General features: G+C 39.7%; 5 protein-coding genes and 1 long non-coding RNA gene across 7 annotated transcripts; 4 read left to right on the forward strand and 2 right to left on the reverse strand.

Annotated features, from left to right (window-relative positions):
• Positions 1–528: 528 nt before the first annotated feature.
• LOC108619893 (uncharacterized) lies at positions 529–1,502 on the reverse strand. Its single transcript, XM_018016710.2, has one exon. It carries the CDS (start codon positions 1,294–1,296, stop codon positions 739–741), a length of 558 nt encoding a protein of 185 aa, XP_017872199.1. The 5' UTR covers positions 1,297–1,502; the 3' UTR covers positions 529–738.
• Positions 1,503–1,728: 226 nt separating this feature from the next.
• On the forward strand, positions 1,729–3,105 carry MED20 (Mediator complex subunit 20). Its single transcript, XM_018016709.2, has one exon. The coding sequence runs from the start codon at positions 1,898–1,900 to the stop codon at positions 2,636–2,638; it is 741 nt and encodes a 246-aa protein (XP_017872198.1). The 5' UTR covers positions 1,729–1,897; the 3' UTR covers positions 2,639–3,105.
• Positions 3,106–4,912: 1,807 nt separating this feature from the next.
• Positions 4,913–15,639, reverse strand: Pdcd4 (Programmed cell death 4). 2 transcript variants are annotated; one of them, XM_089475606.1, is made up of 5 exons: positions 14,855–15,639; positions 11,977–12,076; positions 10,460–11,912; positions 9,495–9,634; positions 4,913–6,453 (listed from the first exon to the last, which is right to left on the reverse strand). In XM_089475606.1, exons 3-5 carry the CDS (start codon positions 11,783–11,785, stop codon positions 6,381–6,383), a joined length of 1,539 nt encoding a protein of 512 aa, XP_089331732.1. In that variant the 5' UTR covers positions 11,786–11,912; positions 11,977–12,076; positions 14,855–15,639; the 3' UTR covers positions 4,913–6,380. The 2 variants fall into 2 exon arrangements, with proteins under 2 accessions (XP_089331732.1, XP_017872195.1); XM_018016706.2 differs by having other exon boundaries at positions 10,460–12,076.
• On the forward strand, positions 12,844–14,760 carry LOC149268089 (uncharacterized). Its single transcript, XR_016271269.1, has 2 exons — positions 12,844–13,956; positions 14,146–14,760. It is a non-coding gene; the product is annotated as an uncharacterized LOC149268089 (long non-coding RNA).
• A 2,485-nt stretch (positions 15,640–18,124) lies between the features above and the next one.
• On the forward strand, positions 18,125–19,615 carry Rtc1 (RNA terminal phosphate cyclase 1). Its single transcript, XM_018016622.2, has 3 exons — positions 18,125–19,083; positions 19,144–19,297; positions 19,367–19,615. Exons 1-3 carry the CDS (start codon positions 18,271–18,273, stop codon positions 19,546–19,548), a joined length of 1,149 nt encoding a protein of 382 aa, XP_017872111.1. The 5' UTR covers positions 18,125–18,270; the 3' UTR covers positions 19,549–19,615.
• Positions 19,616–22,479: 2,864 nt separating this feature from the next.
• Yp3 (Yolk protein 3) lies at positions 22,480–24,041 on the forward strand. The gene is made up of 3 exons (XM_018016621.2): positions 22,480–22,750; positions 22,820–23,196; positions 23,264–24,041. The coding sequence occupies exons 1-3, from the start codon at positions 22,564–22,566 to the stop codon at positions 23,933–23,935; spliced, it is 1,236 nt and encodes a 411-aa protein (XP_017872110.1). The 5' UTR covers positions 22,480–22,563; the 3' UTR covers positions 23,936–24,041.
• The last annotated feature ends 595 nt before the right edge of the window (positions 24,042–24,636 follow it).

Here is a 24,636-nt window from a genome sequence, read left to right on the forward strand (position 1 = left end):
CTTGGGCGCAGACGCACGATGACTCGTCTGTCTTGCATACGCGGATAGATTAGAGATGAGCGCGTCACTGGCACGAATACAGATCAGAAAGTAGAAGATGTGAAATGCTACAACAGTTGGACAAATGATATATGTATTTATGAATTATAATAATCATATATTATAATTATAAATATAAACAAACATATGTATGTATTTTTACGACGTTTCGTGTCGTGTTTCTGCTGTATTAGAAGAAATTTCGCTCACCTCTAATGAGATATAAAAGCAACTACGTAAAATCGTATATACTATATGCGAGCACCTAGAGACTACATACATGTATGTATAAACAGCAATGCGGCGGGCGCGTGCTCGTCTTGTATCTATGCATGTGTGTGCGAAAGTATATTTAAATTCCAAGGAAATTAGAAATTCTGGTAAACACATTAATCAGAATGTGGGTACATTGAGTCGATCGATCGTCGTCGATCGTCAAACCTCTGAGGCAAAGCAATAGTTAAGATAATAGTAAATGAAAGACAACAATTCTTGATATTTGTTCTATTTGAGTTACTCATGGCTGGTTTGACCCGCGATAACAAATTATATTTAGCCGTCGGCTCTCATAATGTATACAACAAAACATAACAAGTCAAAAAATTGAGGCTTAAGTTGGTTCTTCGGTTATTTTTCTTCTCCTTCATGTTCCAAAAGTGTTGACGACACGATGACTCTGCATCGCTGTCCTGACTAGAACTAGATTAGTTCACCATGCTCATTCACTTTGATGATGCGCACTTTCTCCTGGCGATTCGATAGGATCTCATCGATATTCCAGCTGCCTCCGCTGGCGCTGCTGCTGCCATCCCTATTGGAGAAGAGGCCCAGATTGTCCTTGATCAAGTGATCGACGGCACAGCCATCGCACTGGAGTATGACCACGCCACTGTTGTAGGCCTCCTCGCTGATGGTCTTCGTGTTGCGTGTGTTGCACAACTTGCAGAGGTACACGATCTCCATGCGTCGTTGCATACGCCGGAAGCGTTTCAACGTTGTCGGCGATAAGGAGCCCTTTGGCTTGGCTCCAGCGACACTGCCCGTAATCTCGAACGGCTTGGCCGTAAAGCGACAGGCGTCGAGGATGGAACGCGGAATGGATAGCGTCGATCGTTGGACTTCATTCAGCGGTTTGTCCGCATCGGCATCGGACAGCGCCACTGGTCCCTGTTGTGTGGCATTGAGGATCGCATTCTGTCCATTCTGGCGTAGATAGTTGAGGGTACGCGACGTAAAAATATTGCGCAATGCGTTCATTTTACATCGGCATATTCACGGTTATGATGGATACGGATATGGATATAGGTCATTCGATGCCAAACACACTGCCGATCTGCGCGTGTGAGTTATTTAGATGATACTAAGTTATTATTATCATAAACAAACGACGCAGTTTGCTCTGCCGAGAGCGACCACTGTGGCTACACCACCGCACGCCGATACGCGAGCAAGTGATGATACAACCGATAGTATCGTTAAATCAGCGACCAACAAGTTGGTGGTGGACGTGAAGTAAGAGCTTATAGACAAATGCAGTCGCATTCAGAGGTTCTATAGCTCAACTCATTGAGTACATTCATATAAAATATTATTTGATCTGCGTATTTTTATTAATTTAAATATTACAATTATTTTTATTATATGTAAACATTTTGATATTAGAATTGAGCGTTGCCAGTCAGCTAAAACACAAACTGCTTTCAAATCATAGAAATACTATCATTTTCGGCAACAATTTGGTATTTTGACATTCGAGATTTTGGCTGCACACATTTGTGGTCACACTTACTATACAGTGTACTGAACGGCAAGCTCATAGAAAAATAAACAAAAAGGAAGCTATCGAAATTGATTGAGCATGGGCGTAACCGTGTTGCAACCATATCCACTCCCAGAGGGCAAGTCTGGAGCCCACATCATGGACCATCTTGGCAAGCGTCTACTCTCGCTGGGCGCATCGCATGCCGGCCAATTTTTGGTGGACTGCGAGACATTCATCTCGACGCCGCAGCACGGGACGCCGGCTCGAGCAGTGCATGTGCTGCACAACTCCGAGTATCCGGCTTCCACGTTCTCCATAATCGACAATGGCACCGGCAAGCAAGTGGCCATCGTGGCCGACAACATTTTCGACTTGCTAATGCTTAAAATGACTTCCATATTCACATCAAAGAAGCAAACGAAGATTGAGTCGCGCGGCGCCCGCTTTGAGTACGGCGATTTTGTCATCAAGCTCGGCTCTGTCACCATGATGGAGCACTTCAAGGGCATCCTCATCGAGATCGAGTACAGGCCCTGCATCACGCTCTCCTATTGCTGGGAAATGATACGCGAAATGCTGCAAGGCTTCCTCGGCATCAACGTGCCCAAGGAGTATCCCACTTACTTCACCACTCAGACCATCATGAATGCCATGGGCCAGCAGCAGCTGCACGCCAAGCAGAACGACCTCTACGAGCCAATGGACACGGTCAAGCAATACCTCGAGCACTTCACCAACTACCGCAAACACGTCCAGATGCACGGTTCGATGGCCAGCTCCACTGCCTCCATCAGCTCAGTGATGCTGCCCTCGTCTGTTGGGATGGGGCGACCCTGATGCGAGGTGAAGCTGGAGCCGCCAGATACCACCTAACCAGCCGGCCAACAGCGGTTCTTTTCTATTTATTTTTATTTTCTTTGGGCTTAGATAAAGAGTAAAAACTGAAACTTTTTAATGTATTTATGTTCTCTTTTTATTATTATTTTGTATGTATCTGTAACACAATAGTTGTATATAATATATATAATAATATAATATTCATATATATATATATATATATATATATATATATATATATATATATATATATATATATATATATATATATATATATATATATATATATATATATATATATATATATATATATATGCGTGTATATGTATAGTAATATCCTATAATATGCGTATGTGCAAGTTGCTCTCTCGCACGACAATTTTTGCAAAGTACAGTTGCGTTCAAACCGCTTACAAATTATTAAAAAACAAAAACAAAAAAAAAATCGGAATTATTCAATTTTCAGGCAGAGCAAAAAAAAAATAATCTTACATTTTTATACAAAAGAAATCAAAGAAAAATTGTTTCGAAGTCTTTCCAAATACTCTCAAACTGTTATACAAATAAACGTAAGAAAACGATGGAAGCTTTTGCTGTTTTTTTTAAATGTGCATAAAATATATGTACAGTCTGTCAAGAAACACTTTACACAGTGGAAAAAAACTCAATTTTTTTACTTTATGTGCAAAAATAAAGATTTTTGGTTTAATTTGGCTAATTTTTTTTAATGGTTAACTGTTTAATATATATTTTTAAATTAAATTATAAAAAACAGAAACAAAAACAATAAGGGTATAACTTAAAAAACAACAAAAACTTAGATTACTCATATTTGACACTGTCAAGAAACTCTTTACACATTTTGTTCTCTTCGTCTGTTTTGCTCTCATTCTAAGAAATAACGGTGCTTTACCGTTAACTATGCTTTTAGAATTTCTGTATGCATCTCGATTTTTGTGTTTATTTTTCACTTTGTGCGAAATTTGGCTGAGTTCACATGCAAAAAGCAATTCTAATTTTGATTAATAATGCCTGGAAAGAGATTAAGTTTCGATGTTGTCCAATTGATCTTCTGGAATCGGCAGTTGGGCAAATCAGTTGCAGAATTAGTGGAAATGTTTTCCGTGTCGAGAAAAACAATATACAACGTTCTCAGTCGCGCGGAAAACGAGGGAAGATTTGAGGCAAAGGGTGTAGGTGGCCGAAAACGAAAGATTGCTGATCGGGCAAACCGCCTTATGATGCGAAAGATTAAAGCAAATCCCCAAATTTCGACCAGAACTCTTGCCAAGGAGCTCAAAGAAGAGTGTGACGTAGATGTGTCCCACGAAACGATACGTCAGGCCATTCTACGGCATGGGTATTCTTCGAAAATGGCACGTAAGAAGCCCTTGCTGTCGTCGACGAATGTGGAAAAGCGCTTCTCTTTTGCTCTTACTATGCTTAGGCACCCAGAGGACTATTGGAAGGACGTTATATTTTGCGACGAGACCAAAATAATGTTGTATTACAACGAAGGTCCGCCAAAAGTATGGCGAAAAGTGGGTACAGCTTACGATAAAGCGAATATCATTCCAACTGTTAAATTTGGAAAACTGTCGGTTATGGTTTGGGGCTGCATATCCAGCCAAGGAGTCGGTGAACTGGTATTCATTGAAAACACTATGAATGCCGAGCAATATCTTCAAATTTTGAAGGCAAATTTACGCCAAAGTGCAACCAAATTTGGCTTTATAACTGAAAATAGGCCAACTTTTAAATTTTACCAGGACAACGATCCTAAACATAAGGAGTATAATGTACGAAATTGGCTCCTTTACAACTGTGGAAAGGTCTTGGATACACCACCCCAAAGCCCAGATCTCAACCCAATAGAACATGCATGGTCCTATTTAAAGAAAAAGGTTGGAAAAAGGAATCCAACCAACCGTGGACAGCTAAAAGCTTTTGTAATGGAGGAGTGGCAGAAGATACCCCTGGAATATATCCAAAACTTGGTTAACTCGATGAAAAGAAGACTCCAAGATGTACATAATGCTAAAGGGGGCCATACTAAATATTAAGTTTTTTAAAATTAGCTATAATTAGTATTACATTTTAAATTTAGTACAATATGTATGAAATGTGTAAAGAGTTTCTTGACAGTGTCAAATATGAGTAATCTAAGTTTTTGTTGTTTTTTAAGTTATACCCTTATTGTTTTTGTTTCTGTTTTTTATAATTTAATTTAAAAATATCTATTAAACAGTTAACCATTAAAAAAAATTAGCCAAATTAAACAAAAATTCTTTATTTTTGCACATAAAGTAAAAAAATTGAGTTTTTTTCCACTGTGTAAAGTGTTTCTTGACAGACTGTATGTATTTATTCAAAGTGTATGCGAGCATTACAAAGAAGAAAAAATTGTGTAGTCGTTTATGTTTATAATTATAATAAGTAGATAATTTGTAGGGCTGAGTCTTCTCTCGCAACAAGACCGAATATTTGTTGTTTTGTTTTTTATGCTTAAAAGTAAGAAACTGCTCTTGCAATTTGTATTATTGCTCCAATGGTAAAAATGGATTGTGTGTGTATGTGTTTATAAATGTGTGTGTGGTTGCAACGTGTAAAATGTAAAATACAATCAAAAATAAAACTAACCGCAAATTTTGTAACACAAAGTTAAAAGAGATTTAACAAATCTGGAATTGAAATCGATGTGCCGGATTTTAAATATACACATATTTGAAATGTTTTCTAGGGGCCAAACATAAATATTAAGTATATCTGTGAATATGTGAATAATGCATTCATTTGTTTGCGTTAGCTGCTTTCTTCTCTTTTCTGTCGCATGAAAACTTAAACATAACACAATTATCGTAATATAATCTGTAACTTTTCATTTTTGTTTGCTTGCATGGATTTCTCTTAAACTTAGTTGTATATTCTAATAAATTTTAGTTGTGTGTTAAATGTCTAGTAATAATAACGGTGTCTCTGTGTCTGTGTTTCAGTTTGTGATTGTGTTCATGTGTATTTGTGTGTGTATAACAGTTTCGTATAAGTAAATAAGTTTGCAGTTCCATTTACTGCTGCAGCCTGCAGCCTGCAGCTGCGGCAGCGACGAAAATTGCTCTCATCAGCTTTTTTCGCGCGCACTCTTTCTTTCTCTCTCTCTATCTCTTGCTTTTCTGCACTCGCTCTTCGAAAGTTTGGTGTCTGTCTATAGGCCTGTGAGTGTGTGTTAAGTGTTTGTATGTAGTGTTTATTGCTGTTTCCGTTGTTGTCGTTGTTTCCATATTCTTTTTTGTTGCATTGTTATTTTACAAATATTTTTAAAATAATTTTGTTTATAGGTAGATATATATATATATGTGTATATATGTATGCATGCATATGTATATATTACTCATATAGTTTAAACGGAGATCAATTTCCGATTGATTGTTATTTGTAGTTACTTTTTTAGTTTTATTTTTATTTTATGTTCTCATTTTATTATTCCATGTGCAACAACAACAAGAGAAACAACTTTTTCTTTGTATACTCTTTCGCTCTCTCTCTCCTCTCCCTCCTGCTATCATTCTATCTTCATCTCTTCGGTTTTGTGTGTTAAGCTGTTGCTGTTGTTGTTGCTTGCGTTTAACGGTATTTTGTTTTGTGATATTGATCTTTTTTCTTTCATAATTTTTTTGTTATTGTTGTATGCTGCTTCGGCTGCGGCTCCCACTGCCCCAAATTGAAGTCATTCGATCCTTGCTATTTAGTCGTGCATAGGCAAAGTTGCCGGCTTAACGTGTCCGCCGTCGCCTTCAGAGACAAATCGTTTGCGTCCACTGTAATCAGAACAGAGATTAAAATCAATTGATGCAGACCAAAAATACTAAAAGTACTATTGAATTGCCTTTTCAGACTTCAAAAATTCAAATCAATATATCAAATCAATATATCGAATGCATTCATCCTTCCTTTTTAAGCATTTACAAATTTTAGTTTTATAGGCAACAAAATAATATTCTGATTTGCATTATTCGCTTTTTAAGCACACTTGTGCATAAAATATTCCGTGCAAAACCATAAAAACAACGCACATCACTCATTATGCAATGCCAAAAACAATTACAACAAAAAATACCACAATCACATTACGAAAATACATTTTGCGAATTTGGCAAGTGAGATCAAACTACAAAAACAACAACGAAAATGTCCTAAAAAAGCCCCAACAACAAATCTCGACGCGTTACTCGAATGAATTTGCAGCAGAGTTTATTCAACCGTTGACCCTTTTTACTCCTCTCTGAACGAAAAACTGCAGCGACAAAACAGCTGTGTTACGACTAGCCTGTGCATGTGTGTGTGTGTCTGTATGTGTGGGTGAGGAGGAGGTGAGGTGCGCAGATTGCACTACACAACTAGAAACTAGTTTCGCTGGTTTATCTGAAGTGCCGAACAGGCCAGTATCAAATTTTAACCTACATCAACTTGAAAGCTCTATTTCTGTTGCATGAATATGTATGTATGTGTATGCGAATATATGTAATGTGAAGCAAGCACAATTTGGAGACTGGGGGCGATCAACTATGGAGTATAGGCAGCAAATTATTGTTAGCTCATGCGAGCGATAGTGCGACAGATAGAAGAAACGACAAATGAAAGCACTAGGGTTATGTGCCTGGCTGTCCAATACTCTGTTTGCACATAATAGATATAATAATAATAATCATACTACATATACGAGCACAGCATACACCATACAGCACATCGTTTATAGGGTATTGAGGGACACGTTGTCACAGTAGCGCTCAAGTGTGTGAGCGTGTGTGTGTGTGCAATGTAAATGCTTCTGTCATAGTAGTTGGTGCTTTTTTCATTGTGGCTATGTTAAGTGCCAAAGAGCAACAGCCGCAGCCAAGGCGAATGCAAAATGCAGTTCCAACAACTGCAACGACGGCAGCTAAGCTTACAGCAGCAGCAACGACAACGACAACAACAACTGCCTACTAGCTTGTTCATATTGTTGCTGTTGTTGTGCTGCTTTTGTTTTGTGGGTGTGGCAGAGCAGGTCGATAACAGCGGCGACTGCAACTGCACTGGCAACGGCTACAACTACGACTACGGCTATAGTCAAGGCAGAAGCAGTCGCAGTCCCAGTCGCTTAGCCGCCATTTTTACCTTCTCCATGGGACTCACGATCTTGAGCCACATGCAGGTTGTTGCACCACCAACAAAATCCACCATCACCACCCTACCCTAACTATCACAGCAACTATAACAACTATTTGTGATATCAATGCCAACTTTGTTATGTTCTAGTAGTGTGTGTAAGTGTGACCAGCGCCACGCAATCGATACGCATTATCGATATAAACACTATCTCGCTCTCCCTCTCTCCACACACACGCACAATGTTTGACTGAAAAATTCTAAATAAATTGAAAACGAGTCACACGAGTTAATAAATAAATAATGCAAGTTGCGTGGCAAACAAATAACGAAATCAGCTTCATATCTTAGAAGTCAATAGTAAATAGAAACTACTTATCTAATATTCTATTTTTTTTCCCAGTATGACTACTGTTTACTCTATTGCGGTGATCATCTGACATATACAATGTGCATGTCGGTTTATGTATATCATGTTCAGTATTTAGATTAAAAAGTGTGTTAATAAGAAAAAATTGAAATAAGAGCTTTCGATATTTTTTCGCAGAATATTGAAATATATATATGTACATATGTATGTATGTAGATAATAATTCCAAACACATAAACAAACATATAAAATAAATACATACATATGTATGTAAAAATATATTTAGTTTTAATTTTTCCGCTAACCAAAACAAAATCAATAAAAATAAAACTTTTTTATACCTGTTTGGCCGCAAAATCTGATAAAATAAACATACACACATACATATGTATGTACATACATATGTTTTTCTTAAAGAGTATACGTAAGCTGATGTTTGTATGTACAAATATGTATATATATGTATTTACATATATACTTTGAAATAATAACTAACCGGCGCTGATAAACCGGCCCCTCAAACAACGCCTGTGACTGCCCCAACCTAACGTAGAGGCTGACGCTGTCGACGCCAGCAGAGCCAATGTTGCCTTGCAAAAATCAAACTGCGCAATAGAAATATCATAAACAAACACACACATACACACATGTAAAGTGAGAGAGAGCGACAGACGGCACACATACTTACTCACACGCAGCACAAAATTGAGAAAATGAGTCAAAAGCAAAAGGAGAAGAAAAACAACAGCTAAGAACGACGCAACGGGCGACACACAAAATAACAAACAACAAGTCAAGAAGGGGAGCCGCAAAATGCCGGCAAAAAAAAAAAAAAAAAACACAAAATCAAAAACAAGTTGATGGGGTGTCCACATTCATACATACATGTATTTGTACACATATGTATGTGCATTCTACATATACATACGTATCCATGCATATAGCTATGTATATATGTATGTATGTATACATGTGTATTTCTTTTATATACAGACATATGTATATGTATGTATACAAAGCTGAGAACAATAATAAAAACAGCAAGACTAAATAATGGGCTATATATTGTTGACGGGGGAGCCGCCTCTGACTGACAAGATTACGTAAAGTAAATTGTTTTTGTTTTTATTTTTGTTGTTTTTGCTTTATTGGGCTGACGGCTGCTAAACGTTGTTGTTGCTGTTCTTGCCGTGGCTTACAGGTGGGCCCGAACAACGGGCCCTGCTTGCACACAAACACACACACAATGAACGAATAAGTATATTGGCATGCCGATCATTCATACTACTTAAAAGGGGGCGTGGGGATGGGATGTTTAGTGTTTAGCACACCCACACTTACCGCGATGGCACATTGTTGATAATCTTGTCGGTTAGGAAGCCGGCACGATTGCATCGTTCTACAAATCGATCGAGTATTATATACGCCAATGGCACGTCCAGCACAATATCCGCCATGTCATCAAAGACGCGCATGAAGCCCTGCAATCAAAACCAATCAAACGAATATAAACATTGATATAATAAGTGCATACAGATGTACTAGTCATATCTATGTCATGTACAGACATGTGCGTGCTCGTATCAGGCAGAAATTAAAGTTTATTTTCACCGGTAATACTAGACACTGTCTAGTCTAGTTTGGTTTATTTCTAGATATCGTGCACTCACAATCTAAATAATCTGGCAACACTAGATGGTTTGATTACGCATTAAGCTGGCTGCGCCTCGATCAATGCTTCTCTCTCTTTGTGTTCGTTATTTATTACACTTTTTAAAACATTAGCTTTGCTTCTGTTTTACCTAAAATGTTCTATATTTTAAAATTTTTAACTTTATGTTTGCCCGATATTTTCTATATTTTAATCATTTGTTCGTATTTTAAAATATTATTTTCCTTCTTTTTGTTCTTCTATTTTCTATACTTTTAATTATTGTCTTTGCTTCTATTTGCCCGATATGTTCTATTGGTTTGATCGATGTTTCCCATATCCTAAAAAATGTTCCTTAGTTCTGTTTCCTCAACATTTTTACATTTACAAATTCTTATTTTTTTAATTTGAAAAACATTTCGCATCACTGTTCCCCCAGCTTCTGCTATATCTATTTATACCATACTATATATTTTAATTTATTTTTTGGTATTTTTCCAAAGAGGTCACAGCGTGACGATTAACGGCTGCATTTTGTTTTTGTATTTCACTAAATCTAATCTATTCTAAATTTAATTTGTTTTGTTTTGTTTTGCTTTTGGTTGCTCTAGTTTTAAAACAGGCGGTGGAAATAGATATGGAACGATTTACTGACCTGCTCCATGCCAGCTGGTAGAACCAGACACGTTAGATCGAGCGACTTGAGTAGCTCACACATGGCTTCCTCGGTGGTCTGGCTTAAGGATTCGAGTGTCATCACGACGGCCTCATAGACGAGCTCATGATGGTAGTGGGGCACCTCGAGGGCGCGCAGACAGCGCTGCGCCTCGGCCACGTCGCGGGAGGACAGATACTCCTTGAGCAAGAGGGTCATCTGTTTTGTGATGGTTTTCACTGGCCGCAGGGGTCCGCCCATGCCCCAGACGTTGTCCAGATGGGCCCACACCTGCTTGTGGAGCAACGCATCGGCCCGGCGCAGCGCCTGCTCGGCGTACTCGTTCATCTGCTGGTGCTCCTCAGGTCGACTGACGAACTTCGGCGGCATGCAGTCGTCGGCTATGGCTCTGGCCATGAAGTTGCCCAGCATGACTGGTGCCTCGGGTGTGTCCAGTATGAGATCGGGCAGATTGGCTAGCACCATGTTGAAGCCCTTCTCGATGTCCTTGCCGGTGATGACGCGGCCATAGAGATCTGAGATTAACACCGAGGTCATCTCCCGCTGCGAGTCCTTGTGGTCCATCGCAATCTCGACCAGGATGCTGGTGATGTATTCTCGCAGTGGGCTCTGCAAGATCTCGTCAAAGCTGACAGCCACCTCGTGGGTGTCCCCATGCTCGTAGTACTCGAGCACGATCGGCTCGGCGAGCTTGAAGAATTCTTCGGGCGTGATTTCGGTGATGACCTCGCGTAGCTCCACATTCCGATCGTTGACCTCGCTGTCATAGTTGGGATCATTCTCATCTTCGTACACCTCGGCCAGCGCCTCCGATCCGGGCAATCCCCAGACCCCTTTGCCGCCGGCGCCGCCTTTCTTGGGCAGGCCCCGCCCACGTGTCAAATTACGGGATCTTCGGCTATTCTTCCAGCGCCGATGCGGCACCACATAGCCTGTGCCGGATGGCAAGATGCCGTTGGCCAGCGACGACACCGTGGTACTGGCGATGCTCGGAAGAACCCCGCCTCCAGCAGTAGCGACGCCATTGGTTAGGGATGTGGCAGATGTACCGCTGCCACTACCACTACCGCTGTTCTGTCTTTGGATGAGGCGCTTGGCCTTTCGCTTGATGCGGCCATCATGGCCGTCACCCACGGGCAAGGGCTTCTTGATGTGATTGTGCCCATTCGAGGGCCCGCCGTTCAGCTCTACCGCCTCAATCTCGCCATTCAGTTCCCGCTCCACGGAGCTCTCCTTTGAGTCGGAGCCGCCATTGCTGGCAACGTCGCCGTTAGCTTTCTGGTTGGTGTTCGACTCCAGTTCCATTCTGCTGTTTTCCGATCTCTCACTTTCTTTATATACTATCCGCTTTGATCCTGCTTTGAATACACTCACACTCTCTCTCTCCTTTGCCTTTCCCTCTCTCTCGGGATTTTTCTCGCTGCTGTTTCTTCTTGGAATGCACAACAACAGTTAGAGCAAGAAACACAGTTTCTTTATGTATATGTATCGCTCACTCTTTCTCAATCTCTAGTTTGTTAATTGTACCGTGTGACCAGGTGCTACACTTTTCTCGTGCTCCTTGTTAAGTTTGCTTGCTCTTGATTTAATTGGTTGCTATAAAACACAAGGAAATAATATAACAAGAGTGAGATATTAGTGAACGTCAACTTAGTAGATTTTTATTTTCTTTGTAATACATTTACGTTATATTTAAATAATTGTTGACAATGAAAAGAATTATGCAATACTGGAGATATATGTATAGCCCAAATACATTTCCATTATTTTCCCCCTACCGATAATATTGCAATGTAAATGGATTATAAATTCAATAAAATGATTAAATCTGAAGGAAACAAATCCCAATGAATAACATCCCTATATGTTTACATGCATATGCAAATAATTCATAAAAAGCGATTCTTTACGTGGACAATGCATGTAAAGTCGCCCCAAAGTCTTGCGCCATCTATCCATACATATGTCTACGTACTAAACTACATACATATGTACATTGTTGTGATCACTCACACACCCGAACAAGCACAACAGGCGGCTGACTAGACTAGAAAAAGACAGCAATAGCGATACGGCGGCCGTCGCTTAAAAACTATAAATAAACAATATTGGCATTTATGTACAGAGTTATTTGTTTTTGTTGTGTTTCTTTTTGTTGTTACATTCGCATGCAAGTGCCGTGATTTATTGCAAAGAGACTGCCAAAATGATTGTGCGAGGCAAATACGAACATACTTGTGTTCGTATACATACATAAATATGTACACACAATGTATGTAAGCGTAGACTGTGTATGACAATGTTTATATTCATAATTATTTGCATTCATACTTTGTATACCTAAAGTCCGAGAAGCATATATGTATGTACATACATATGTATGTATATTTGGTGCTCACGAGCAATGTATTTATTATATTATATATACATATATATATATTATCTTACGACCAATATGTTTGAATGGATATGTAAATATATACGTATATGTACATATGTTCATATGTAGATATGTGAGATACGCATATCAAACTCTCACTGGCAGCCTGGACAATTTCAAGGTCACAAATACAGCAAGCATAAACGTCGCCGTTAGCTTTTCAACCCTCACAATTGACTAACATTATTGCCATCTCTGTTGCTCTCAATAAGTGAACTTTAAACGAAGTTTGTCACAGACACATTTATCGATATGTGCGGGGCTTGTCTGTGCACAGAGTATTGGATATGTGTACTAACAGAGATATGTCAATAAATCGACATATGTATGTATGTTGTGTTTGGATATAAACGTATGTACGTACGTAGAGAACAGCACCGTTTCTTTTAATTTTGTTATTGTATTGTTTTGTAAAACTGCACATAGATAGGCAGTGAAAAGAAGTACATATGTACGTATATGTACATTAACGTGAGTTTTAAATACATGTGTATTACATACATATATAATAAATCCTATGCTATTGCGTCGCATGTTCCTTCTCTTCAATACATAAAAGCACACACACACACACACACACATGGTTTTATATGCTGTAACCGGTTTGATGTTTGTTTTGCCCGGTTTAACCTTGAAAATGATTCCCCTCTTACAAACTTTCTATGTTATTGCCGCACTGCGTTGTTGTTCTTGCCTCCGTTTCGCACTTGTTGTGCCCCCTCTGCAAGCACACCCAAAACAAAAACCAACCACCGTTGCAATTCAGCAGGAGTGCCCATTTCAAAATTTGGCAATGTTTTTAAAATAAATACATAAATGCGTATGTAGATATATAAACATAAACACATACATAAATATATGTACATACACACATTATTGTTGTTTTCGTGCGTGCTTGTAATTGTTTTCGAAATTCTCTGCAAAGAGCATAAAACGACGCCTTGCCGAAATTGCGTCGCAAAAAATGAAGACAACTGCTGCAGAAGCGAATACAGCAGCAGCCGCAAGAGCAGGAATAGCAGCATAACTAACGTAGGTAAGTATGCTTCACTAAAAACAGTAACATCTATAAAAATAAGTACACACTAGCCACGACGATTGTATTTGTTTACATTATGGTTTCTCAAATTAATAATATGTAGATATATGTGTATGAAGCTATATTTGTGTGTATATTTGAATTCATAAAAAAAAATTAAAAATTGCATTCCATTATGTAATGTAGATGTATGTAAGTATGAATTTCTGTATGCAAGCATACATTAAGAACATAAACAACATACAAAAGGAAATTCGCAACAGTGGCAACGCCAATGATGACCCGCACATGGAAATGGAATGAGCTGGAAGTTTGCCGAATACAAATTCAACGAGCATAAGAGAAGAGGAAGAAGAAAAACAAGTTGGCGCGCATGGTTGTATTCTCGGGCCGCCCTCTCCACCCCATCAATTTGTGAAGCTGTATGTTTGATTGTGTGCGTGAATGCCGGTCGAATTTATCACGTACGCCATATACATATACATATACAACATTCGAAATCTAATTTTAAATTTAAATATATTGCATCAATTGGAAATGCAATAACTAATGTAACAGCCAATGTAACTTACAAATATATATGTATGTGCGCATATATACATATATGTGTGCATACTCTTTAACTGTATACTTATATACATACATTTCTATAGTACAAGTATTTTATTTATTATGGATTCATTTTCGCTTCGCGGTAAATGCCGGTAAAAGCCGGTTTTTGTTTGTCTCAAATTATATAATAATATATATATATATATATATATATATATATATATATATATATATATATATATATATATATATATATATATATATATATATATACATATAAACAAAAAAATATAAATTAAATATTACTCCATACATATCCACATGGGACTTAATTCTCACTTACCTCAGCGTGTGTACTTTTTGATTGCCTTTTGTTCTCTGTCCGTTTGCGTCCTCACACTCGCGGCGACAACAACAATAACAACGTCGACGTTGGGCTCAATGCAGCGACGTCGACGACGATGTTGGCGCGCCTGCAACTGCTGGAGCCTGTTTTGTTTTTGTTTGTTTGGCAACTTGCTTTTGGCGTTGAAAATCGTCTGTATGTATGAGGATTTTTGTGTGAGTGTAAATGCGTTTGCTTGTGTGTGTATATATGTGGTTCTGTGTTTTCTCTGCAACGCGTGGGTTTGCTCGCAATAGAATGCACACAAAATGCAATTGAAAAATACTTTTTGATTTTTATATTTGTTTCTTGCTTTCAACCATTCACTTTTGATTTAAGTAACTTGCAAAAAATATTGACGATCACGGATGCTATGGCGTTAATAGCAGATAATGTCAAAATGCCTATTCGACACCCTCGTAGTTAAGAGCTTAAAACGTGCAATGCACTCTTATACACACACACGTGTATGTACGTATGTATGAAAGAGCTGGATTAGCGCGCTGCAAGTCGGCGTCTAATTAGACTTCTCTTATCAATTCAATTAGTTTTTTTTTTTTGTTTTGTTTTAGTCAACTTTAAAAAAAAATTGTATATCAACTTTTCTGAAGTTGTAGCAAAATTCAGTATTATTATGTTTTATTTTTTTTTTTCAATAAGAAAGGTATTTGGGGTATAAGACTTGAAATATCCGTAACGAAGCGCACACGACAACAATTCCACTGAGAGTAACATCTGTTATTTGGTGTGACTGAGGGTTTATATCGGAGGGAAACACACTACTATTGCCAGCTCAAAAAAAAAATACTAAAAATATGCTGAAGATGTGCACAAGGGCTGGTCATATTGTTTTCGGCGCTGCCATAGTCAATATTGCTAGTGCGCGAAAAAAAAAATATATAAACAGCAGCGCATTTATGAACTTTAAATAAAAATTAAATGTATGTAATAGTAATAGCATTGTAAAAGATATATTATGAAACAATTATTTAAGTTGGCAATTATTTGTTGTGAATAGGAAAAGGTTGGCTCGATTCGAGTCAGTTTTCAAATTAGCATTGAGTTTCTGAAAACGATCTTCATCTTAATATAATCCTTGCGGATTGTAAGTAAGTAAAGAACCATCTTTAGTTTTTGTTTATTTTTTTTTTGTTTTATTTTTTTTTTGTTTTTTTTTTTTTTTTGATTATAGGGGTTTTGTTTTTGGCAGTTTGAATGTTTGATGTATCACTAACCAGAGAACACATAGACCGGACAAGTAGTGTAAAGCGTTTTGCACACTTTTTTTCGGGAGTTATCTCCCAGACACTTCGTATTTGCTCGGCTCCTCACTTTTTGGGTTCGGGCTACGAAAAAATACGAAAGCACAATCATTTCGCTTCATGCGCTCGACCGAGATGGTCGACTGTTGAACAAAAGATCCCTCTGCGCTGAATGTTTCCCTTGCTCTCTCTCTCTCACGATGCTCTCTGCTCTCTCAAATATGTATATGTATGTATGCATGTGAGCACAAGCAGCGCTCACAAATTGAAATTTCTTCGCAGCGAGAGCCCATGCCTACCCTTATGTGTGAAGAGTATACCGAACTTTTCAAACCGTTTGCCATGCGTTTTCGTTATTATTTGTGGGAAGGGTATGAAAGCGTTGGTGCGCATAATGAAAATGTTTTCACGACGAGCATGCACACACACACTTACAGTATGCTACATGTACTATGAGCATTTGTATGCCTGTGTGCGAAGCTCTTGCTGCCTGTAGCATTTTAACTCCCAGCATTTGCATTTGGTCGATCTTATGAAGTGCTCACATACATATGTATGTATGTATGTATATACATTTGATTGTGTGTACGCATGGGAGGCGCTGCTCACAATTTTGGGATATAACTTGTAGAAGCATTTGTATGCCTGTGTGTGCCTTTACATGTGCGTGTGTATGCCTGGGAGATGAACATTGGCGTGTGCCTCCCTCAACTTAGAATGGTGTGAACGATTTTGGGTTTTATTTGAAGAGGCGCGCTTATGTTTAAGTACCTGATTTCACTCAATGATCGTGGGTTTGCCTATCAGAATGAATGTTTTTTAAAAATGTGGTACCTGATTAATCCCAGTGGGCAAAATGGGATGTGTTTTTTGAACCCTTGCACTTGTGCATACATATGCAGGTCAATTTGGCACCTTTTTAAAGATAAAGATATGCAATTTTGGTATGCAATTTTTGTAAAAAGGGTCTATTTGACCTGTTTACCTGTATTCATATCTTTAAAAAGGTGCCAAATTGACCTGCATATGTATGCACAAGTGCAAGGGTTCAAAAAACACATCCCATTTTGCCCACTGGGATTAATCAGGTACCACATTTTTAAAAAACATTCATTCTGATAGGCAAACCCACGATCATTGAGTGAAATCAGGTACTTAAACATAAGCGCGCCTCTTCAAATAAAACCCAAAATCGTTCACACCATTCTAAGTTGAGGGAGGCACACGCCAATGTTCATCTCCCAGGCATACACACGCACATGTAAAGGCACACACAGGCATACAAATGCTTCTACAAGTTATATCCCAAAATTGTGAGCAGCGCCTCCCATGCGTACACACAATCAAATGTATATACATACATACATACATATGTATGTGAGCACTTCATAAGATCGACCAAATGCAAATGCTGGGAGTTAAAATGCTACAGGCAGCAAGAGCTTCGCACACAGGCATACAAATGCTCATAGTACATGTAGCATACTGTAAGTGTGTGTGTGCATGCTCGTCGTGAAAACATTTTCATTATGCGCACCAACGCTTTCATACCCTTCCCACAAATAATAACGAAAACGCATGGCAAACGGTTTGAAAAGTTCGGTATACTCTTCACACATAAGGGTAGGCATGGGCTCTCGCTGCGAAGAAATTTCAATTTGTGAGCGCTGCTTGTGCTCACATGCATACATACATATACATATTTGAGAGAGCAGAGAGCATCGTGAGAGAGAGAGAGCAAGGGAAACATTCAGCGCAGAGGGATCTTTTGTTCAACAGTCGACCATCTCGGTCGAGCGCATGAAGCGAAATGATTGTGCTTTCGTATTTTTTCGTAGCCCGAACCCAAAAAGTGAGGAGCCGAGCAAATACGAAGTGTCTGGGAGATAACTCCCGAAAAAAAGTGTGCAAAACGCTTTACACTACTTGTCCGGTCTATGTGTTCTCTGGTTAGTGGATGTATTTACAGTGAAGAGGTGCATGTTACTCGATATATCTATTATGGTTGTTATCGAGCTTATGCCATATCTATTGTTTACAATTTGGACGCACGTGCAAACGCTGAGGATAGGTTCTGTTTCTTTTTTGTGTTTATAAATATAATAAGAAATTATGCCGCCAATTGCACAGGAAGGAAATTGCCTAATATATCGCGGCAGCAATTTTCTGAAGCAGCGCCTTGTGCTGTCCTGCCTGAGTGGGAAACCAGTTAAAATTACACAAATCCGCGCCGACGATGAGCAAGCACCCGGTTTGCGGGAATACGAGATCAGCCTGATACGTCTGCTCGACAAGCTGACAAACGGCACAAAAATTGAATTAAATACCGCCGGCACCAGTGTCATGTTCAGTCCCGGTCTGCTGCATGGCGGTGCGCTGCAGCACGATTGCTGCGTGCAGCGTGGTATCGGATACTTTTTGGATGCACTGATTGCACTGGGTCCGTTCTGCAAGTTCCCGCTCCAGTGCACGCTGCGTGGCGTGACAAACAGCAGGGACTCGCCGTCGGTGGATCATATCAAAGGAGGTGCCCTGTCGCTGCTGAAACGCTTCCTCCTGGTTGACGAGGGTCTGGAGCTGCGCGTCGTGCGTCGCGGCGTCGCGCCCCTTGGCGGCGGTGAGGTCTTCTTCAGCTGTCCTGTGCGCAAAAGCCTTCGAGCCATACAGTTTCAAGAGCAGGGCATGGTGAAGCGTATCCGCGGCACTGTCTACGCCTGCAAGGTTTCCCCGGCGATGGCCAACCGTACCGTGGAGGCGGCCAAGGGCTGCATGCTGAAGTTCCTGCCCGACGTCTACATCTACACGGATCAAAATCGTGGCAAACTGTCAGGCAACTCGCCTGGTTTCGGCATTTGTCTTCTGGCCGAGACCACAGACGGCGTCTGCTTCGCTGCTGATTGCATCTCCAACACTAGAGAGGAATCGGTAAATGCTCACACTTGGAATTCCCACTTACAATTAAATAACATTTGATTTGCTCTGCAGGAGACGCCATCTATACCAGAAGACTTGGGGCGAGAAGTCGCCATGCGTCTGTTAGACGAAATCTATCGCGGCGGCTGCTGTGATTCTGCCTACCAATGGCTGGCCGCTCTCTATATGGCGCTCGGGCAGAAGCACGTCTCCAAATTCCAAACAGGTGCCGCAATGCCATTTTCATCAATGCCTATTACTCGACTAACACTCCGTCACTCCGCCCGTATTTCAGGTCCACTCTCCACATACACGGTGCATTTTCTACAGCATCTGCGTGACTTCTTCTCAATCACATTCAAGCTGGAGAATCCCGAGGCGGATGACGATGGCGAGGACGATGTGCGCGGCGCACAAAAAGTGCTTCTCACCTGCGTGGGCATTGGCTACACGAACATAAGCAAACGTGTTCTGTAATTTTTTTTTATAATCATTTAGATACAGATAAATAAATACATTTATATAATATGTGTACATATATGTATGAATACCGATGTCTATAATTATGAAATTATGAAATTAGCGCAAAAAAAGTTCGAATTGCAGAATTAAAAAAATTTCATCAGCATTGGTATTTCCTGTAAATGCTTTTGTAACATAAAATTGCTTAAAATTTATTTTTATATGTTATGCAATTTAAACAATATTTATTGAAATACATATGCATGTACAGTCTGTCAAGAATGAGTTGGCACACTGAAAAAAAATTGAATTTGTTGACTTTGGATGCAAATATCTAAGTCAATAATGCATAAAAATTATTTTTTTCAAATAGGAATATGTTTAATATTATTTCATTAATTTAAATATAAAAATAGAAAGCATAACATTCAATATGTTAAATAAAAAATCAACGAAAACAAAGAATACTCATAAATAACAGTGTCAATAATGTGTTGGCACTGAGCGCTTTGCACATCTGCTTTGCTCTAATTCTTAGAAGTAACGGTATTTTACTGTTATCTGTTGATATTTTCTGCATCTATGAACGTTTTCTTTTACATTTCTTGCCATTTGATTGTCAATTTTCGCTAGTTACGCATTTAAGCACAAATTTCATATTTTTTTAAAATGCCTGGAAAGCGATTAAGCTTTGAGATGGTGCAGCTCATCTATTACAACCACGAGATGGGCAAATCCGTTCCAGAATTGATGGACATGTTTTCTGTGCCCAGGAGAACGGTTTATAACGTTATAAACCGGGCCGAAAAAGAAAATAGGCTGCTTTTAAAGACGGGAGGAGGGCCGAAAAAAAAGATCACTGGACGAGTAGAGCGTCTTATTCTCAGAAAAGTGAACGCTAATCCGCATATTTCTGTAAGATGTCTTGCTAAAGAGCTGAAGCAAGAATGTGGCATAGATGTCTCACATGAAACGGTACGCAAAGCCCTCATGAGCCATGAGTACAGTTCGAGAGTAGCGCGGAAAAAGCCTCTGTTATCAAAAGCAAATATCGAAAAGCGTTTAACTTTTGCTGTTAACATGGCTTGTTACCCCGCAGAATATTGGGAGGACGTCATATTCTGTGATGAAACAAAAATGATGCAGTACTATAATGATGGTCCTCCCAGGGTATGGCGCAAGCCATTAACGGCTCTTGAAAGCAAAAATATTATTCCCACTATTAAATTTGGCAAATTATCGGTGATGATATGGGGGTGTATATCAAGCAAGGGAGTCGGAGAAATTGCATTCATTGAAAGCACAATGAATGCAGAGCAGTACCTCCAAATTTTGAGAGCAAATTTGAGAGCAAGTGCGGCTAAATTCGGCTTTCTGAATGGCAACAAGCCAAATTTTAAATTTTATCAGGACAACGATCCGAAGCATAAAGAACTCACTGTTCGCACTTGGCTGCTGTACAACTGTGGCAAAGTGATTGACACACCCCCCCAGAGCCCTGACCTTAACCCGATTGAGCATGTGTGGGCATACTTGAAAAAGAAAGTTGGAAAAAGGAATCCTAAGAGCCGCACACAACTCAAATCAGCTATAATTGAGGAATGGGAAAAAATCCCTCTTGATTTAATTAAAAACCTTATAGCTTCTATGAAAAAACGCCTTCAACATGTTTTAAATGCCCAGGGAGGCCACACAAAATATTAAAATTATGTTAATTAATCATATTTTAGCTTTAATTTTAAGTTAAGATTCATAGATTGTAAGTGTGCCAACACATTATTGACACTGTTATTTATGAGTATTCTTTGTTTTTGTTGATTTTTTTTTTTACATATTGAATGTTATGCTTTCTATTTTTATATTTAAATTAATGAAATAATATTAAACATATTCCTATTTGAAAAAAATAATTTTTATGCATTATTGACTTAGATATTTGCATCCAAAGTCAAAAAATTCAATTTTTTTTCAGTGTGCCAACTCATTCTTGACAGACTGTATTTATAATTATAAATATACATATAATAAGCAAGAGTGCTCTAGTTGAGACTGATCGACTAGAAGGTTGATTTAGCCCGGCAAAAAGCTGAAGTGAAAATTCTACGAAATGTCCACCTCTACATAACTGTAAGCCCTCATGACCTATATATTATTATAGCTAATAAGGAAATGGGATGAGTCATCTCAGAAATTGATATCCTATAGTGCGTATTGTCACGTAAACGATCAAAATGTCAAGACAAGATTTTGCGGCATACGACACTGCTACAATTCTACCCTGATTTCCCACTTGTAATAAGTTGCAGGGTATAAAAAAAGTTGAGACATGATAAGTTTTTGCTTAGCTATGCAAAACCAGGCCCAAGTTTATTATATTATATTATATATGTATACATATATATAAACTGTTATTTTTTATAAATAAAATAAACCAGATTGCGAAAGATAAAGGTATATTATTTCACTCTACATTTTAAAGCGAAAAATTAAAATTTAAGTGTGGCACTTACATCGATAACCAGCTCGTTAATCGACTGAAACGTCGTTGCCGAAATGCCGTTGCATTGTCATTATATGGTCACACTTTTTGCATTTAAATGGAAATTGAAAAGACAACTTTGTACAACTTTGTTGCAGGAAGCGGCGTTGCAATTTGTAATCAGTGGGCAGATCGGGCACAATCAGATTGGATTAGCGGGTTCAAAAACCTAAATATGGGTTGCCAAGGTAACCGCGATAAGCAATCGATGGCCCCTGTTGTTGTTTGATTGCACACTCAAACAGTTTTTTTTGGTCTAGGTGAGACGTTTGCGACACACACGCTTGCCAAGATCAGCAAAAATGGAAAAGTGCAAAAAACTAAAGCACAAAAATAAAATAAAATTGATAACGGCGGCAACTTCCTGCGACGTAAGCGCAGCTTAAGCGTCCACAGCTATAAAAAGCGAACGTTGAAGGGCAACACCTATCAGACGCCGATCAACGTTTGGACACCATTCATCTCTGAGTTAGCCCGATACGCCCTACAATATGAGCCTGAGACTGTGCCTGCTGGCATGCCTGGTTGCGGCCGCTTGTGCCTCCAAGAGCGAGCTGAAGCCCACCAACTGGCTGAGCGCCAATGAGCTGGAAACTACGCCATCCTTGAACGACGTCTCGTTCCAGCGGCTGGAGAGTATGCCCCTGCAAAAAGGCGCTCAGCTGGTGGAGAAGATGTGTAAGTGTCCATGAAGTGCATAGGTTGTAAGACGTTGCTAATTTGAGGCAAACACATCCATCCATCTAGATCACATCGCCCAAATCAACAACGAGCTGACGCCCAGCTTTGTGCCCAGCGCCAGTAACATTCCAGTGAGGATCATCAAGTCCAATGGCGATCGTGTGGATGCCAAACTGAGCAACTATGTGGAGAAGGCTTTTGCCCAGCCCGGCTTCGGCCAGGATGAGGTCACCATTGTGCTAACTGGCCTGCCCCAGACCACGCCCACCATCAAGAAGGCCATGCAGAAGCTGGAGCAAGCCTACCTGCAGCGTTACAATCTGCAGGAGCAGCAGAAGCACGCTCTCCACCAGCAGCACAAGAGCACTGAATACGAGTCGACCTCCAGCGAGGAAACAGCCGATGAGTGGAAGAATGCCCAAACCATTTCTGGCGACTTGATCGTGAGTGCATCACTGTTCGAATATAAATATATATGAATTGCGTCACTTACTCCCTTCCATTGGGCAGATCATCGACTTGGGCAACACGTTGACCACCTTCCAGCGTTACGCCCTGCTTGATGTGCCCGCCACCGGTGCCATGGTTGGCCACACCCTGATCGAACTGACCAACAAGGGTGTGCCCCAGGAGATTATCCATTTGATCGGACAGGGCATTAGCGCTCATGTTGCTGGAGCTGCCGGACAGGAGTACACTGGCCACACCGGCCACAAGCTGCGTCGCATCACTGGTCTGGATCCCTCCAAGATGCTGGCCAAGCGTCGTGACTACCTCGTCGGTCTTTCCCGTGGCGATGCCGATTTCGTCGACGTCATCCACACCTCCAGCCTGGGCATGGGCACGTCCATGCGTTGCGGCGACGTTGACTTCTATCCCAATGGACCCAGCCAGGGTACACCCGGCTCCGAGAACGTCATCGAGGCTGTCGTGCGCGCCACACGCTACTTTGCCGAGTCGGTGCGTCCCGGCTGCGAGCGCAACTTCCCCGCCGTCGCCGCCAAATCACTGAAGCAGTACAAGCAGAACGACGGCTTCGGCAAGCGCGCCTACATGGGCATCGATGTCGACTACGACCTGCAGGGCGATTACATGTTGGAGGTCAACGCAAAGAGCCCCTTCGGCAAGCGCGCCCCCGCCCAGAAACAGATCTCATACCACGGCCAGCGTCATGAGATCTAAGTCATTGGAGAAGGACATTCGACCAAAAACTTCGAAAACGGAAAACAACAAACTAATTTTACATTTAAGCATCAATCAATAAACGAGCATATTTTCTAAACTAGAATGGATAGGCTTTGAAATCGGACTAATCGTGAATCAGTTCACAGTGCCTCTGTAACTCACATCAAAAGGGCGTTAATCAGACTATAAATTGCTGAATTCGAAAGTCTTAGATGTATATTTTATGAGTCGGCCTAAATTCCAGAAGAATTCGGATACATTTCTAATACTGCAAAAATTAATTGATAGGTTTTTCAAAAATATGCCATAATTGTAACTAGAGAAGGGGATTTTTCTTTCCACTGTAGATATTTTGCTTTGTCAATAAGATATGACATATTTGTATAGCTACCTCTACAAACTATCTATCTAAATCTGTTCTACATATCTTTCAAGGCTATCAAGCGCTTTGCCATAGCAAAAACATTTGGATAATCTTAAGAAAGTCTACAAAATGTATATACCTCAAAACTTGTAAATTGCAATATCAATAGCAGATATCTCAGTAGCAATACAAAAAACAAAAATTTAAAAATATCCGATTGAAAGCCAATGTTATCTTCCCAATTATCACAAAAATCCAAATATTTTAAGACTAACGCACGCTTCTTTAGTGGTGAAAACTTATTGTCCAATATTTTTTTAAAGATCCCGAAAAC

This window comes from Drosophila arizonae, chromosome X, assembly GCF_054131065.1.
Source record: "Drosophila arizonae isolate 15081-1271.41 chromosome X, UAZ_ARI_1.0, whole genome shotgun sequence".
NCBI lineage: Eukaryota > Metazoa > Arthropoda > Insecta > Diptera > Drosophilidae > Drosophila > Drosophila arizonae.

Excerpts from the sequence above, each read along its gene's own strand:
- Rtc1 (XM_018016622.2), top strand. The coding sequence starts at position 18,271 with ATGCCGCCAATTGCACAGGAAGGAAATTGCCTAATATATCGCGGCAGC. Across the intron at positions 19,084-19,143 it reads CCAACACTAGAGAGGAATCG|GAGACGCCATCTATACCAGA; the intron begins GTAAATGCTCAC and ends TTTGCTCTGCAG. Across the intron at positions 19,298-19,366 it reads CGTCTCCAAATTCCAAACAG|GTCCACTCTCCACATACACG; the intron begins GTGCCGCAATGC and ends CCCGTATTTCAG.
- Yp3 (XM_018016621.2), top strand. The coding sequence starts at position 22,564 with ATGAGCCTGAGACTGTGCCTGCTGGCATGCCTGGTTGCGGCCGCTTGT. Across the intron at positions 22,751-22,819 it reads TCAGCTGGTGGAGAAGATGT|ATCACATCGCCCAAATCAAC; the intron begins GTAAGTGTCCAT and ends CCATCCATCTAG. Across the intron at positions 23,197-23,263 it reads CCATTTCTGGCGACTTGATC|ATCATCGACTTGGGCAACAC; the intron begins GTGAGTGCATCA and ends TCCATTGGGCAG.
- MED20 (XM_018016709.2), top strand. The coding sequence starts at position 1,898 with ATGGGCGTAACCGTGTTGCAACCATATCCACTCCCAGAGGGCAAGTCT.
- Pdcd4 (XM_089475606.1), bottom strand. The coding sequence starts at position 11,785 with ATGGAACTGGAGTCGAACACCAACCAGAAAGCTAACGGCGACGTTGCC. Across the intron at positions 9,635-10,459 it reads TACCAGCTGGCATGGAGCAG|GGCTTCATGCGCGTCTTTGA; the intron begins GTCAGTAAATCG and ends TTTTGATTGCAG. Across the intron at positions 6,454-9,494 it reads ATCAACAATGTGCCATCGCG|TGGACGCAAACGATTTGTCT; the intron begins GTAAGTGTGGGT and ends TTCTGATTACAG.
- LOC108619893 (XM_018016710.2), bottom strand. The coding sequence starts at position 1,296 with ATGAACGCATTGCGCAATATTTTTACGTCGCGTACCCTCAACTATCTA.